The 14,137-nt window shown below is 47.4% G+C and overlaps 1 protein-coding gene across 1 annotated transcript in view; it reads left to right on the plus strand.

The window, feature by feature from the left end:
• The window catches only part of LOC149449946 (myosin light chain kinase, smooth muscle-like), a gene marked incomplete at its 3' end in the record, with an annotated part of 381,689 nt that overhangs the window by 226,250 nt on the left and 141,302 nt on the right, over positions 1 to 14,137 (plus strand). Inside the window, exons 9-11 of the mRNA XM_089692548.1 lie at positions 1,090 to 1,293; positions 5,241 to 5,375; positions 9,519 to 9,671. Of these exons, the coding sequence (XP_089548674.1) occupies positions 1,090 to 1,293; positions 5,241 to 5,375; positions 9,519 to 9,671 (492 nt within the window). The remainder of the gene's footprint in view (positions 1 to 1,089; positions 1,294 to 5,240; positions 5,376 to 9,518; positions 9,672 to 14,137) is intronic.

Raw genomic sequence — 14,137 nt, forward strand, 5'->3', positions numbered from 1 at the left:
GATGGGGCACTATTCCTCCCACTGACACCAATGATGGGGCACTATTCCTACCACTGACACCAATGATGGGGCACTATTCCTCCCACTGACACCAATGATGGGGCACTATTCCTCCCACTGACACCAATGATGGGGCACTAATATTTCTCTAATACCAAAGAAGGAACATTGTTTAATCCCACTGACGCCAGAACATTTTCTGCTCCTTCTGGCCATGGTCCGGTCCCCCTAAAGTCTGAAGCCCAGTAAAGTGGCCCTTTGTTTAGAAAGTTTGGCCTAGTAGAGATATTAATAGAAGACCACCCCCCCTAAAAAAAAATAAAGGGCTTGGAGCTCCCCCCCCCCCCCCACAATTCACACCGTGCCCCAACACCACTAAGCTTTTTTTGCCCTAATTGCACTAAATGTACTTAACACCAAACAAGGCCATCCAGACTTGACGTTCTCCACCAGACATGACCCCACCACTGACGCATTTCACCCAAAGTATGCGTTTCGCTATGGGGTGTGACAAGCAAAACACGTCGAAGGCCAAAACAAGGCCATCCAGACTTGACGTTCTCCACCAGACATGACCCCACCACTGAGGCATTTCACCCAAAGTATGCGTTTAGCTATGGGGTGTGACTAAGACCAAACTGCAAGCAAAACACGTCAAAGGCCAAAACAAGGCCATCCAGACTTGACGTTCTCCACCAGATGTGACCCTGGTGCGTTTTGCTTGCAGTATGGGCCTGACCACAACCCCTAGGACTAAACCTATACTGTGGGTGAAACATGTCAACGCCAAGGTCATGTCTGGTGAGGAAAGACAAGTGTGTGAAGAAAACAGGTGAAAGGATTGTCAGAAGGAGACCTGTGATACAAGAAATCACATACGGTGCTCAGCGTTGATCTCTCCCTCCAAGCCATTGCCTGCTCTCTCCCCAATGTGGACGTTTCATGCAGCAGAAGCTCTCTAAGTGTTAATAAGCTGGGTCCAAGCCTTGGGCTGTGCAGAATTCTCTTCTTCCTTTATGTAAATAACATTTCACTTTGGATCAGGTTTACTGACACGCCGGTATTTTCCGCTCTTCTCTCCATGCCCAGCGTCAGGAGAACCCAAGCCTCGCATTGAGTGGTTTAAAGAGGGCTCCCGGGTGGAGGAGAAGGAAGGAGTGGAGGTGCGGGAAGGGAGTCGGATCCACTCTTTACATCTGACGAAAGCTCAGCCTGGGGACGGAGGGACTTACAGCTGTGAGATATCCAACCACAAGGGTCACCAGACTTGTAGCTGGACCCTGACAGTCAAAAGTAAGTCTGCTGGAGTTGGAAGGTGGAAGCATCTGGGGTGACCGATGAGGGGCCAGCCTTTAGAAGAGACCATGTAGAGATGCAGAACATTGGTGAGGAGCGCATAGATGAGAGGCAGGAGGGGAGATGGCCGGATGTGTAGAGGGAAGTGGGACTCAGGTATGTACAGAGGGTAGGTGCTTAGGTGTTATGGTTAGATGGGTTGAGGTCCAGATATTAAGACAGGAAAGAGAGGACATTCCTCGGGTGTTTTGATAAGAGGGGGAGGTGATCAGGTGTGTAGATATAGAGGTAGGTGTCCAGGTGTGTAAGGATTGATGGTACCTGGGTTGTAGACAGGATGAGTATGTTTGCATATATTTACACGAAAGGAAAGGTTCATAAATGTGTAGATGAGAGGGAGAGACATCAAAGTTTGTAGACATGAGATTAGTCATCTAGGTAGGTACAAGGATTGGCAGCATGTGGTTTGCAGATGAGACAGGTAGGTGTGGAAGGTTCTTAGATGGGTTGATCAGAGGAAGAGGCCTATAGACATGAGGGTAGGTGTCCTGGTATGTATGGAGAGGGTACTTTGGTATGGAGACTGGGTGGGTGGGTGAGGTGGATAGCCATATGTTTAGATAGAAGAGGAAGCACCTTAGATGCATAGATGGGAGGGAGAGGCACCAAGGTTTGTGGACGAAGGCTCAGCCTGGGAACGAAGGGACTTAGAGCTGTGAGATATCCAATCACAAGGGTCACCAGACGTGTAGCTGGACCCTGACAGTCAAAAGTAAGTCTGCTAGAGATGCAGAACATTGGTGAGGAGAGCATAGATGAGAGGCAAGAGATGGTCGGATGTGTAGAGGGAAGTGGGACTCAGGTATGTACAGAGGGTAGGTGCTTAGGTGTTATGGTTAGATGGGTTGACGTCCAGATATTAAGACAGGTTGATCAGAGGAAGAGGCCTATAGACATGAGGGTAGGCGTCCTGGTATGTATGGAGAGGGTACTTTGGCATGGAGACTGGTTGGGTGAGTTGGATAGCCATATGTTTAGATAGAAGAGGAAGCACCTTAGATGCATAGATGGGAGGGAGAGGCACCAAGGTTTGTAGACATAACGGTAGGTGTCCAAGTGTATATGGAGGGGTGGTGCTTTGGTTTGGAGACTGGGTAGGTAGGTATCCATATGTTTAGATAAAAGGTTATTAGATGCGTAGATGTGAAGGACTGATGTTTGTAGACATGAGGGTGTCCAGGTGTCTAAGACTTGGTGGTACCTGGGTTCTAGATAAGACAGGTAGGTGAACATAGATGAGAGAGTAAGGTACCTAGATGTGTAGAGGAGAAGTAGAGGCACCATGGTATATAGACATGAGGGTAGGTGCCCAGGTGTATTCAGAGGGGTGGTTTTTGGAGTCTGTGCGGCTAGATGTCCATACAGCATGTTTAGATGGGAAAAGAAGGTTTTAAATATGTAGATTGGAGGAAGAGGCACCAAGGTTTGTAGATGTGAGGGTGGGTGTCCAGGTGTGTAAGGATGGATGGTACCTGGTTTATAGATAAGACAGGTAGGTGAACATAGATGACAGGGGAAGGTACCTAGATGTGTGATAGAGAGGGAGAAGGCACCAAGGTATATAGACATGACGGTAGGTGCCCAGGTGTGTTTGTAGGCGTGGTGGTCTGGTTTGGAGACGGGGTGGGTAGGTGTCTATATGTTTAGATGGAAAAGGAAGGTTTTACATAAGTAGATGGTAGAGAGAGGCACCAAGGTGTGTAGAAAGCAGGAGGTGCACAATGTGTACCAACTGGGCAGATGATCAGATTACCAAGTGCATAAAAAAAGGGAGACAAAAAAATGTTTAGATGGTGCCAAGGTTTATGGATGGGAGGGGTGTACATAAAGGAGGGAAGGGACCATGAGGTGGAGGTACCTTGGCATCTATGGAAAGGGGATACTTGGATTACAGACAGGACAGGCAGGTTCCCAGAGATGGATGGATTCCAGGTTGAGTAGATGGTAGACAGAAATTCCCAAAGGTATAGACAGGAAAGGCAGATATGGGTGGTACCTGGTTTTGCAGACCAGATAGATAGGCGTCCATAGTTCAGATGATATTTGGAAGGTTCTTGGCTGTTTAAGAGTGAAAAACTGTTCACAGAGGTATAGACAGAATGGGCAGGTCACCAGATTTGTATAGATGGTAACTGGGCATGTAGACAAGATGTATAGGGGTCTATAGTTTATAAGGCATTAGGAAGTTCTTGGATATGTAGATGAGAGGTGCCCAGAATGGTTGCTACCTGGATGTGTAGACTAAATGGAAGGGTGTCCATAGTTTAGAAGACTTTTAGGGGTTCTTGGATAGGTAAATTAAAGCATGAGGTGCCTAGGTATGTAAGAGAGATCTGCGTTTGTAGACCAGAGAGATAGGTGTCAATAGTTTGGGGTGCACAAGTATGTATGGTTGGGTGATACCTAAGCGTGTAGAACAGATGGATAGGGGGTCCATAGTTTAGATGACTTTGGGAGTTCTTGTATATGTAGATGAGAGGAAGAGGTGCCCAGGTATGTAACGAAGGCTGGTACCTGGGCATGTAAACCAGAAGGGTAGGGGTCCATAGTGTAGATGGCATTGAATGTTCTTGGATATGTACTTTAGATGAGAGGTGAACATGTCCAGGTATAAGGCTGGTTGGTACCTGGGTGTGTAGACCAGATGGATGGGTGTCCATAGTTTGAATGACTTTGAGGTGATGGGTCTTGAGTATGTAGAGGAGAGGAGAAGGTGCCCGGGTATGTAGAGGATGGGTGGTACCTTTGCATGCAGACCAGAGAGGATAGGGATCCACAGTTTAGATGGCATTGGAGGTTCTTGGATATGGAGATGAGGTGAGGACATCCCCAGGTATGTAAGGATGGTTGGTACTTGGAGGTCCATAGTTTAGATACGATTGGAAGGTTCTCGACTATTTAGATGGGAGGGGAGGATCCTACTGGTGTAGACAATATGTATGTAAGGATGGTTAGTACTTGAGGGTCCATAGTTTAGATACGATTGGAAGGTTCTCGACTATTTAGATAGGGGGGAGGATTCCAGTGGTATAGGCAATATGTATGTAAGGATGGTTAGTACTTGGGGGTCCATAGTTTAGATACGATTGGAAGATTCTCGACTATTTAGATGGGAGTAGAGGTTCCCAGGGGTATAGGCAATATGTATGTAAGGATGGTTAGTACCTGGGGGTCCAAAGTTTAGATACGATTGGAAGGTTCTCGACTATTTAGATGAGAGGGGAGGATCCCGGGGGTATAGACAATATGTACGTAAGGATGGTTAGTACCTGGGGGTCCATAGTTTAGATACAATTGGAAGAGTCTCGACTATTTAGATGGGAGGGGAGGTTCCCAGTGGTGTAGACAATATGTATGTAAGGATGGTTAGTACTCGGGTGTGTAGACCAGATGGATCGGAGTCAATAATTTAGAAAAGATTGGAAGGTTCTTGACTTTTTAGGTGGGAGGGGAAGGTGCCCAGTGTAGCATATTATGCATATCTATGACAACACGCAGGTATGTGGAAGATGGGTGGTACTTTGGTGTGTAGACCAGATGAACAGGGATCCATAGTTAGATGGGATTGGGAGGTTCTTAGATATGTAGATGAGATGGTTGAGGTGTTCAGGTGTGTAGACGGAACAGGAGAACTCTGAAAAGCAAAGACATGGGTCTGCCCAGATGTGGGGACAGAAGGGTCCCAGATGTTCATGTTGATTAGGAGGTGATGCTCAGGTTATAGGCTCTCCAGTGTCTGGTTGGAGGAGGTAGTTGTATCATACAGCGGGGGAGGGGGTTGGAGAGTCCCTGGGGAGGCAGGTGGTAAAGATATCTTCTCCTTTGATGTGGATTATTTCTTATGTCCTCTCTGTAGTATTTACAACCCTTTATTTAACATTCAGGGTCCCAGCCGGAACAGTTTGCTCCCCGTTTTGAGCAGGTTCTGCAGAGCTGCACAGTGATGGAGGGACAGGACTTCGCTCTGAGCTGCACTGTGCGGGGGGAACCGCGGCCCGATATCACATGGCTGCTGAATGGTAAGACCGGGATTGGCTCACCTGCACAGAGATATGACCTCCTTTTTTCTTGTAGTTGCTTTGAGGCGTGACCTAAAGGAATGGTTGCATGACATCATAGAGGTGGGCATGACATCATTTCCTGTGCCAGACCTTCAGCATAGAAGAGGGAAGAGCAAGGTTCATAGATTTTCAAGATGAAATCTTGGGTCACCCTACTGACCACACCCTACTGACCACACCCACAAAGCTATATTCTCATTTTACGCCACACCCACAAATTCATGCCCCCATTTTGAACACACCATGAAAGAACTGGTCACCGACTTCTGGAGCAACAAAATACTTTGGGTGCCTTGAGAAGGGCGTAGCAGCGTGCATCAAAATGTGGTCACATGGAGTTAACAGTGGGCAGGGCCTAAAGGTTACAGTTAAAAAAACACCTGAGCCTGAGGGTGTAAAGCAGAGAGCCCAGGAGTCAGGATTATGTAATGTACAGAGTTCAGGGGTAACCTAGCAGTGCAGCATCATCAGTGCCCATCAGTGCAGCATCATCAGTGCCAGCTCATCAGTGCCGCCTATCAATGTCTCCTATCAATGCTGCCTATCCATGCCACCTCCTCAGTGCCCATCAGTGAAGGAAAAAAATTACCTGTTTGCAAAATTTTATAATAGTAACAAAGAAAAACTTTCTTTTTCAATTTTTTTGCTCTTTTTTTGTTTATAGCACAAAAATAAACTCCCCCGGCGGTGATTAAATACCACCAAAAGAAAGTTCTATTTGTGTGAGAAAAAATGATAAAAATTCATACGGGTACAGTGTTGCATGACCGCGCAATTGTCATTCAAAGTGTGATAGTGCTTAAAGCTGAAAATTGGCCTGGACAGGAAGGGGGTAGAAGTGCCCGGGGGGCAGGAAGGGGGTAGAAGTGCCCGGGGGGCAGGAAGGGGGTGGAAGTGCCCGGTAAACAGGAAGGGGGTATAAGTGTCCCATAGGCAGGAAGGGGGTAGAAGTGCCCGGGGGGCAGGAAGGGGGTAGAAGTGCCAGGTAGGCAGGAAGGGGGTATAAGTGTCCAGTAGGCAGGAAGGGGGTAGAAGTGCCCGGTGGGCAGGAAGGGGGTAGAAGCGCCCGGTAGGCAGAAAGGGGGTAGGAGTGCCCAGCGGGCAGGAAGGGGGTAGAAGTGCCCGGTGGGCAGGAAGGGGGTAGAAGCGCCCGGGAGGCAGGAAGGGGGTAGAAGTGCCCGGTGGGCAGGAAGGGGGTAGAAGTGCCCGATGGGCATGAAGGGGGTAGAAGTGCCCGGTAGGCAGGAAGGGGGTAGAAGTGCCCTGTAGGCAGGAAGGGGGTAGAAGCGCCCGGGAGGCAGGAAGGGGGTAGAAGTGCCCGGTGGGCAGGAAGGGGGTAGAAGTGCCCGATGGGCAGGAAGGGGGTAGAAGTGCCCGGTAGGCAGGAAGGGGGTAGAAGTGCCCTGTAGGCAGGAAGCGGGTAGAAGTGTCCGGTGGGCAGGAAGGGGGTAGAAGTGCCCGATGGGCAGGAAGGGGGTAGAAGTGCCCGGTAGGCAGGAAGGGGGTAGAAGTGTCCTGTAGGCAGGAAGGGGGTAGAAGTGCCCGGTAGGCAGGAAGGGGGTAGAAGTGCCCGGTGGGCAGGAAGGGGGTAGAAGTGTCCTGTAGGCAGGAAGGGGGTAGAAGTGCCCTGTAGGCAGGAAGGGGGTAGAAGTGCCCGGTGGGCAGGAAGGGGGTAGAAGTGTCCGGTAGGCAGGAAGGGGGTAGAAGTGCCCGGTGGGCAGGAAGGGGGTAGAAGTGTCCGGTAGGCAGGAAGGGGGTAGAAGTGCCCGGTAGGCAGGAAGGGGGTAGAAGTGCCCGGTGGGCAGGAAGGGGGTAGAAGTGCCCGGTAGGCAGGAAGGGGGTAGAAGTGCCCGGTGGGCAGGAAGGGGGTAGAAGTGCCCGGTGGGCAGGAAGGGGGTAGAAGTGTCCTGTAGGCAGGAAGCGGGTAGAAGTGTTATGTAGGCAGGAAGGGGGTAGAAGTGCCTGGTAGGCGAGGGGTTAACATTCGACTTTAAAATGAATGTAATTTCTGAACGATCACCAAAAATTTTTTGATCGAGAAAAGTTTTCCTTCCCGCCTCTTCAATTTTCCCATCACTGCGGTCGAAAGCAAACATCGATCTGACCCCCCCCCACACACACACACACTAATGATTAGAAAATCAAACGAATGTTCTTGAAATGAAAAATCTCCAATCTGTCACAGATCCCCCACACACCACGCCCACAGCGACGAGCTAACCGAGGCGTGCACGCACGGCCATGACAGGGGGTTAAGAGGGAATAAAGGGGACTTAACTTTGAATATATAAAACCGTATATAAGATCAGCCGTGATATCCTTCCACAGCCCGCAGTACCGTTGGCCACCACCAGATGGAGACTCCACTCCAATCCAGCTGGTCGACCACACACACTGGCAGATACAAATCTTATATACAATCTGGTGCACTGATTAGAGTTGAGGACCAGCTTAGTAATTACACCCCTTCTAAGGTCCCTCCAGCTACCTACATCTTGAACCCCGGTGCTAATCACCCTTCCACTGTCCACCCCCCCCCCAACCCCCCCCCGCACCAGACACACCACAAAAGGTAGCCTACCACCACCCAACAGTTTATCTGCAGAACGGTCTTCTGGGACACCCCACACACATAGATCTCCATCTGGCCGATTTGTTACCTTTTACAATCTACACGCAATCTGCCCACACACAGTGCAATTGCATACAGAGAGGCAATGAGCTTGACCGAGCGTTTAAAGGCACTAAAATACGTTACAATCTAATCCAATCTAATCTCTCCAATCTAATCTCTCCGGAGATATGAGCCCGAGCTTAAATACACAGAAGTCACTAATTAATTTTAAGATTTAATTTCCCGAAGTGGGCGGTGCATAAAATATGTACAAAGTATAAAAAGTTACAGAAATACAAGAAGACACACAAATGACTTCACTATAAAATAAAAGGGAATAAAACAGAATAAAACTTTACCGAGATCTACCCTGCGACTGGAGCAAGTCAGAGAATCAGCAATCCGTCAGTCAAATCGAATCGGCTCCATACGAATAGCAAATGTCCCAATGCCCGGGTACCCCATTTATGGGGATATAGACGTAGGCGGGACATTAGTCCTCGGCCAATCGACCGTGGGGGGCTGCTCCTGCACCCGCCCACAGGATGTTCTGTGTGCTGACCTGCCCAAGTTAAATCGGGCCAAGACCAGCTTGAAACACCAAATCGGGGATTGGATTTCCGACACCAGCGCATTGGCCCGATCGCGACAGTACCAAACACCATTCGACTGTCGCAACCCAGTGCCACCTAACCATTCCCTGCATTTTCCTGGCCTTCTACCTAAACCACAAATTTGATTTTTAGTGCCGATGTGGCGCACAGAATACCCTACAAGAAGGGAGTATGTTCATCTCTCTGCAACTAATATTTTAGCTTTTATGAGAGATTAAACATACTTCTTTTGATGTATGGAGGAAGCCAAAATGTCTGGGGGGCCACATCATTTAAACTGGTTTCACCAGAAGGTGACAACCTTATTAACACAAAAAGTGTCACATCCTGGAAGCCGGGCTTTTCAGCCTAATTGATGCTAATTGTACCTCATTTCCCCAATGACAAGGACTGAATATACATCCTTAATGACAATGGAATGTCCCTACAGAATATACATCCTTAATGACAATGGAATGTCCCTACAGAATATACATCCTTAATGACAATGGAATGTCCCTTCAGTTACGATTACATATTGCTACTGATCACATCTTACCTACTCAAATCTGTACATTTATGTCACATGTACGTTACACCCGCCCCTTCAAATTTTCCCATCACTTCGGTCGAAAGCAAACATCGATCTGCCCCCCCCCCCCCCACACTAACGATTAGAAAATCAAACGAATGTTCTTGAAATAAAAAATTTCGAACAAAGAACTATCCGTGTATGGGAGGCTTTAGAGCGATGTGGCGGCAGGTTGCAGCATTTTGTGGGAGGAAATGCAATGAAAAGGACTCAGGTGTGATGGGCGTGTATGCGTGTCATTGTCACAATGTAACGATGATCCAACCAATGTCTGTGCTGTGATCTGTCTCCTCCCACCGCAGATCAGCCCATCCAGTACGCACATAGCACCTACCAGGACGGGACAGCACAGCTGACTGTACAGGATGCCCTGCCCGAGGACGAGGGGGTGTACACCTGCTGGGCGCAGAACAGCGCAGGATCCGACTCCTGCCGCACCACGGTGACCGTATCCGGTGAGCAGCTGTATGCTGGTTTGGGGTTTCTGTTCCTTTAAGTGTTAGTCACACCGCTGCAATTTGCGGATTGAAATCGCACCTGAAATCACATCTAATGAATGCCAGTGTCTTATCACGTGCGATTTGCTGCGACACAGTTTCTAAAGTCGTTCTGGCGTGACTTTTTCTGCAGTTTTGTTGCAATTTCACATACATAGAATATAACTGCACTGCACTGCAAATGGCAAGAAATCGATGAAAATCTCAAAAATCGCATCTGAAATTGCAGTGGTGTGACCGGCGATTTAGTGGCAGTGTGGGTGGGCGTCGGGCTTGTGGTGGCATTTAAGACCAAGTGGTTTCTGTTCCTTCCAGGTCACGGCTCATGGCGCATATTCTTTTCGGAAAAACGATCGTACGATTTGACCATCATTGAGTCGAAAATCGGTTGTTTTTCACGAATTTTCCAACACGCCCGATCACCGAAAAGGGGAGGAACCAGGATTCGACCCGTGTATGGCCGGCCTAAAGCAGGCCATAGACTTCCAATAAAGTTGACGAATTATTGGCCGACAAAAAAAAAAATCATCCGATATTCAGATCGTTAGTGGGGAAATCGGTCGGCCGTTTTTCATAATTTTAAGACATTTAGAAAATCGGCCCTGCTGGAAAATCGTCGGACTATTTGGTCGTTTGGCCGATTTTCACGGTAATTATGGTCAAATCGGCCGTTCTTTTTGCAGATTTTCAAATAAGTTGAATATGAAGAAAAAGAAATAGAATATCAAGAAGAAGAAGAAATTGATTTTGCAGAAGAAGAGGAAGAAGAAATAGATTTTGCAGAAGAAGAAGAAGAGAAAGAAGAAATAGATTTTGAAGAAGAAGAAGAAAGAAGAAAAAGCAGAAGCAGAAAGAAGAAGAAGAAAGAGGAGAGAAGAAGAAGAGAAAAAGGAAGCTAGAAAAAAGAAGAAGAAGAAGAAAGAAGAAGAAAGAAGAAGGAAGAAGAAGAAGAAAGAAGAAAGAAGAAGAAGGAAGAAGAAGGAAAAGAAGAAGAAAGAAGGAAAAGAAGAAGAAAGAAGAAGAAGGAAGAAGAAAGAAGAAGAAGAAGAAGAAGAAGAAGAAAGAAGGAAAAGAAGAAGAAAGAAGGAAAAGAAGAAGAAAGAAGAAAAAGAAGAAGAAAGAAGGAAAAGAAGAAGAAAGAAGAAGAAAGAAGAAAAAGAAGAAGAAAGAAGGAAAAGAAGAAGAAAGAAGGAAAAGAAGAAGAAAGAAGAAAAAGAAGAAGAAAGAAGGAAAAGAAGAAGAAAGAAGAAAAAGAAGAAGAAAGAAGGAAAAGAAGAAGAAAGAAGAAAAAGAAGAAGAAAGAAGGAAAAGAAGAAGAAAGAAGAAAAAGAAGAAGAAAGAAGGAAAAGAAGAAGAAAGAAGAAAAAGAAGAAGAAAGAAGGAAAAGAAGAAGAAAGAAGAAAAAGAAGAAGAAAGAAGAAAAAGAAGAAGAAAGAAGAAAAAGAAGAAAGAAGGAAAAGAAGAAGAAAGAAGGAAAAGAAGAAGAAAGAAGAAGAAAGAAGAAGAAGAAGAAGAGAAAGAAGAAGATGCAACATTGTATCTATTTGTATGCATTTCAGATACAGATGTTTCTATTCAAGTACAAATAGATACATTGTTGTTCCTTCTTCTTCTTCATCTTCTTCTTCTTCTTCTTCTTCTTCTTCTTCTGCAGAATCTCTTTCTTCTGACACAATAGTGGGTCTCTCTGCAGGGACAGCGCTATTATATTAATTGCCGGCCGCAGACGGGATGAAAACCAGGCGACTTTTTTTCACAATGGTAGTAACGTCGGCCGACTGAACGACCGATTTTATGATTTTCTAAAAAAAAAACGTCTGGTTTTCTCCAAGTCTATGGCCGGCCTAAGCGGTGACCTGGAAAGAAAAGAAAATTCTTGGCCACAAAAATTATTTTCTGTAGCAACACGAAGGGGAATTAAAGGCTCGGTCGGTCGAATTTCAAAATCAATGGTGGCGCCATCGGGTTACAAAACGCACGAAAATTCCGATTTTTTAAAGAAAATTCGCTTGGAATTCGACTCGTGTATGGCCTGCACTAGCAGATGCAGAACTCATCTCTCATCCTCGTATCAGGAGGGGATCCCCCAACAAGGAAATGTTAGGATTTTCTGATACAATTTGTAACATTGTGTATTCTTTGCAGATCGCTGATTTGTATTTGTTTCCATTCGATTGTTTTGGGTTTATTTTCTGCATTTTTGATGAAGTTGCTGTTTTTTTTCCTCTCCCTTTCTTGTGTTCCTGAGCCCGGTATATCCCTAACCCCTCCCCCTCCAGAGGATTCCCCCCCTTCAGAGGATTCCCCACCTCCCCCTCCTTCTTAGGTTTTTTTTGCGGATGAAGAATCGGTCGACTTTCGATCCATGTGTGGCCGGCCTTACAAGGAATTAGCAAAGAAGAGATCAGCGTTTGTTACATTTGGATACTTTTTTAACATTTATATTTCCTGCCATTTGTACACCCCGGACCAGGGGCGGACTGACCATTTGGAAACTCTGGCACTGCCCGAGGGCCCGGGGTCAGTAGCGGGCCCCATGAGATGCCCCTGGTACCTTTTTCATAGGCTTTTTTGAGTTTGGGCAAGGACACAGGGGCCCCATGATCCCCTATTGCCCGGGGGCCCCATGAGTTGTCAGTCCGCCCCTGCCCCGGGCACATCGAACCTGACTTAGAAATCATGCGACTTAGCCTGGGATCACATACATGCGGCGTGGTACATCACATGGGATTCACACGGGAACCTCGCCACATTCCCTGCCAATCACATGCGATGTGTGTGCGGTGCGATCGGAGGCGGACATTCTGTATGGATCTAATCGCACCAAAAACACGCAGGACCCTTTTTTAGGTCGGCACTGGAATCGGATCGCATGAGTATTCACACCAATGAGATCCGATTCTTCACATCGCACCGCGTTTTACAGACCGCTTTTGGGGTGTCGTTCACTTACCATTCACACCCGCAGCGGCTCGCAGGAACGGCGGGCGATTCTGATGTGGTGCGGAAAATGCTGAGAATTCCACACCTCAGTAGGTGATCCCGGGCTGAGTTGTACTTTCAGAAAATATTCTCCTTTAAAGGTCTCCTCCACCCTAAACTGTCATTTCCACTTTCTGTGGATGCTGCCTTATTGGGTCACAGTTGGGCGACCACAACCATTGGAAAGGGCGACCAGCTGTGGGAGGGGCAGAGACACATACTACTGCGGGGGAATCTCCCCATTGTGGGAGGGGCAGAGACACAAACTACTGCGGGGGAATCTCCCCATTGTGGGAGGGGCAGAGACACAAACTACTGCAGGGAATCTCCCCATTGTGGGAGGGGCAGAGACACAAACTACTGCAGGGAATCTCCCCATTGTGGGAGGGGCAGAGACACAAACTACTGCAGGGAAATCTCCCCATTGTGGGAGGGGCAGAGACACAAACTACTGCAGGGAAATTTCCCCATTGTGGGAGGGGCAGAGACACAAACTACTGCAGGGAAATCTCCCCATTGTGGGAGGGGCAGAGACACAAACTACTGCAGGGAAATCTCCCCATTGTGGGAGGGGCAGAGACACAAACTACTGCAGGGAAATCTCCCCATTGTGGGAGGGGCAGAGACACAAACTACTGCAGGGAAATTTCCCCATTGTGGGAGGGGCAGAGACACAAACTACTGCAGGGAAATCTCCCCATTGTGGGAGGGGCAGAGACACAAACTACTGCAGGGAATCTCCCCATTGTGGGAGGGGCAGAGACACAACTACTGGGGGGAAATCTCCACATTGTGGGAGTGGCAGAGACACAACTACTGGGGGGAAATCTCCCCATTGTGGGAGGGGCAGAGACACAATCTACTGCAGAAAATCTCCCCATTGTGGGAGGGGCAGAGACACAATCTACTGCAGAAAATCTCCCCATTGTGGGAGGTGCAGAGACACAACTACTGGGGGGAAATCTCAGTATTGTGGGAGGCTTCTAACACACAGCGGGGGGGGGACTGACTTTTAATTTTCCATCCAAGAGGACAGATTTTATTTCCACCGACTGCATTTCCAGAATCCAACATAAAGGGTGAGATCTGGGATCAGGACTGGATCCTGTCTGTGTTGTTTCTATGGACCAATCAGATTTCAGCGATCGTTTTTCTCACGCAGTTTGGAGCATATTTGGAATTTTCCTTTTTGTGAAGTTTTTTTCAATGTCGAATCATTTTCTCCGTGTTCTTCTTTGGTTCCACGACTGGCTGTGGACCACACGTGGCCTTCATGGGGGGTACAGTTGTGGCCAAAATTATTCAACCCCCACTGAAATTGAGTGTTTTGGCCAGTTTGACATTGCTTTTGATCATTCAGTCATCTTGCTTACATTTACATTAAAGAGGCACTTGTAGGTCAGACAAATATAACATAACAGTTATAATGAAATAACCACAAA

This window comes from Staurois parvus, unplaced genomic scaffold, assembly GCF_062004578.1.
Source record: "Staurois parvus isolate SC_StPar_1 unplaced genomic scaffold, SC_StPar_1.0 ptg000593l, whole genome shotgun sequence".
In the NCBI taxonomy this organism is placed as follows: domain Eukaryota; kingdom Metazoa; phylum Chordata; class Amphibia; order Anura; family Ranidae; genus Staurois; species Staurois parvus.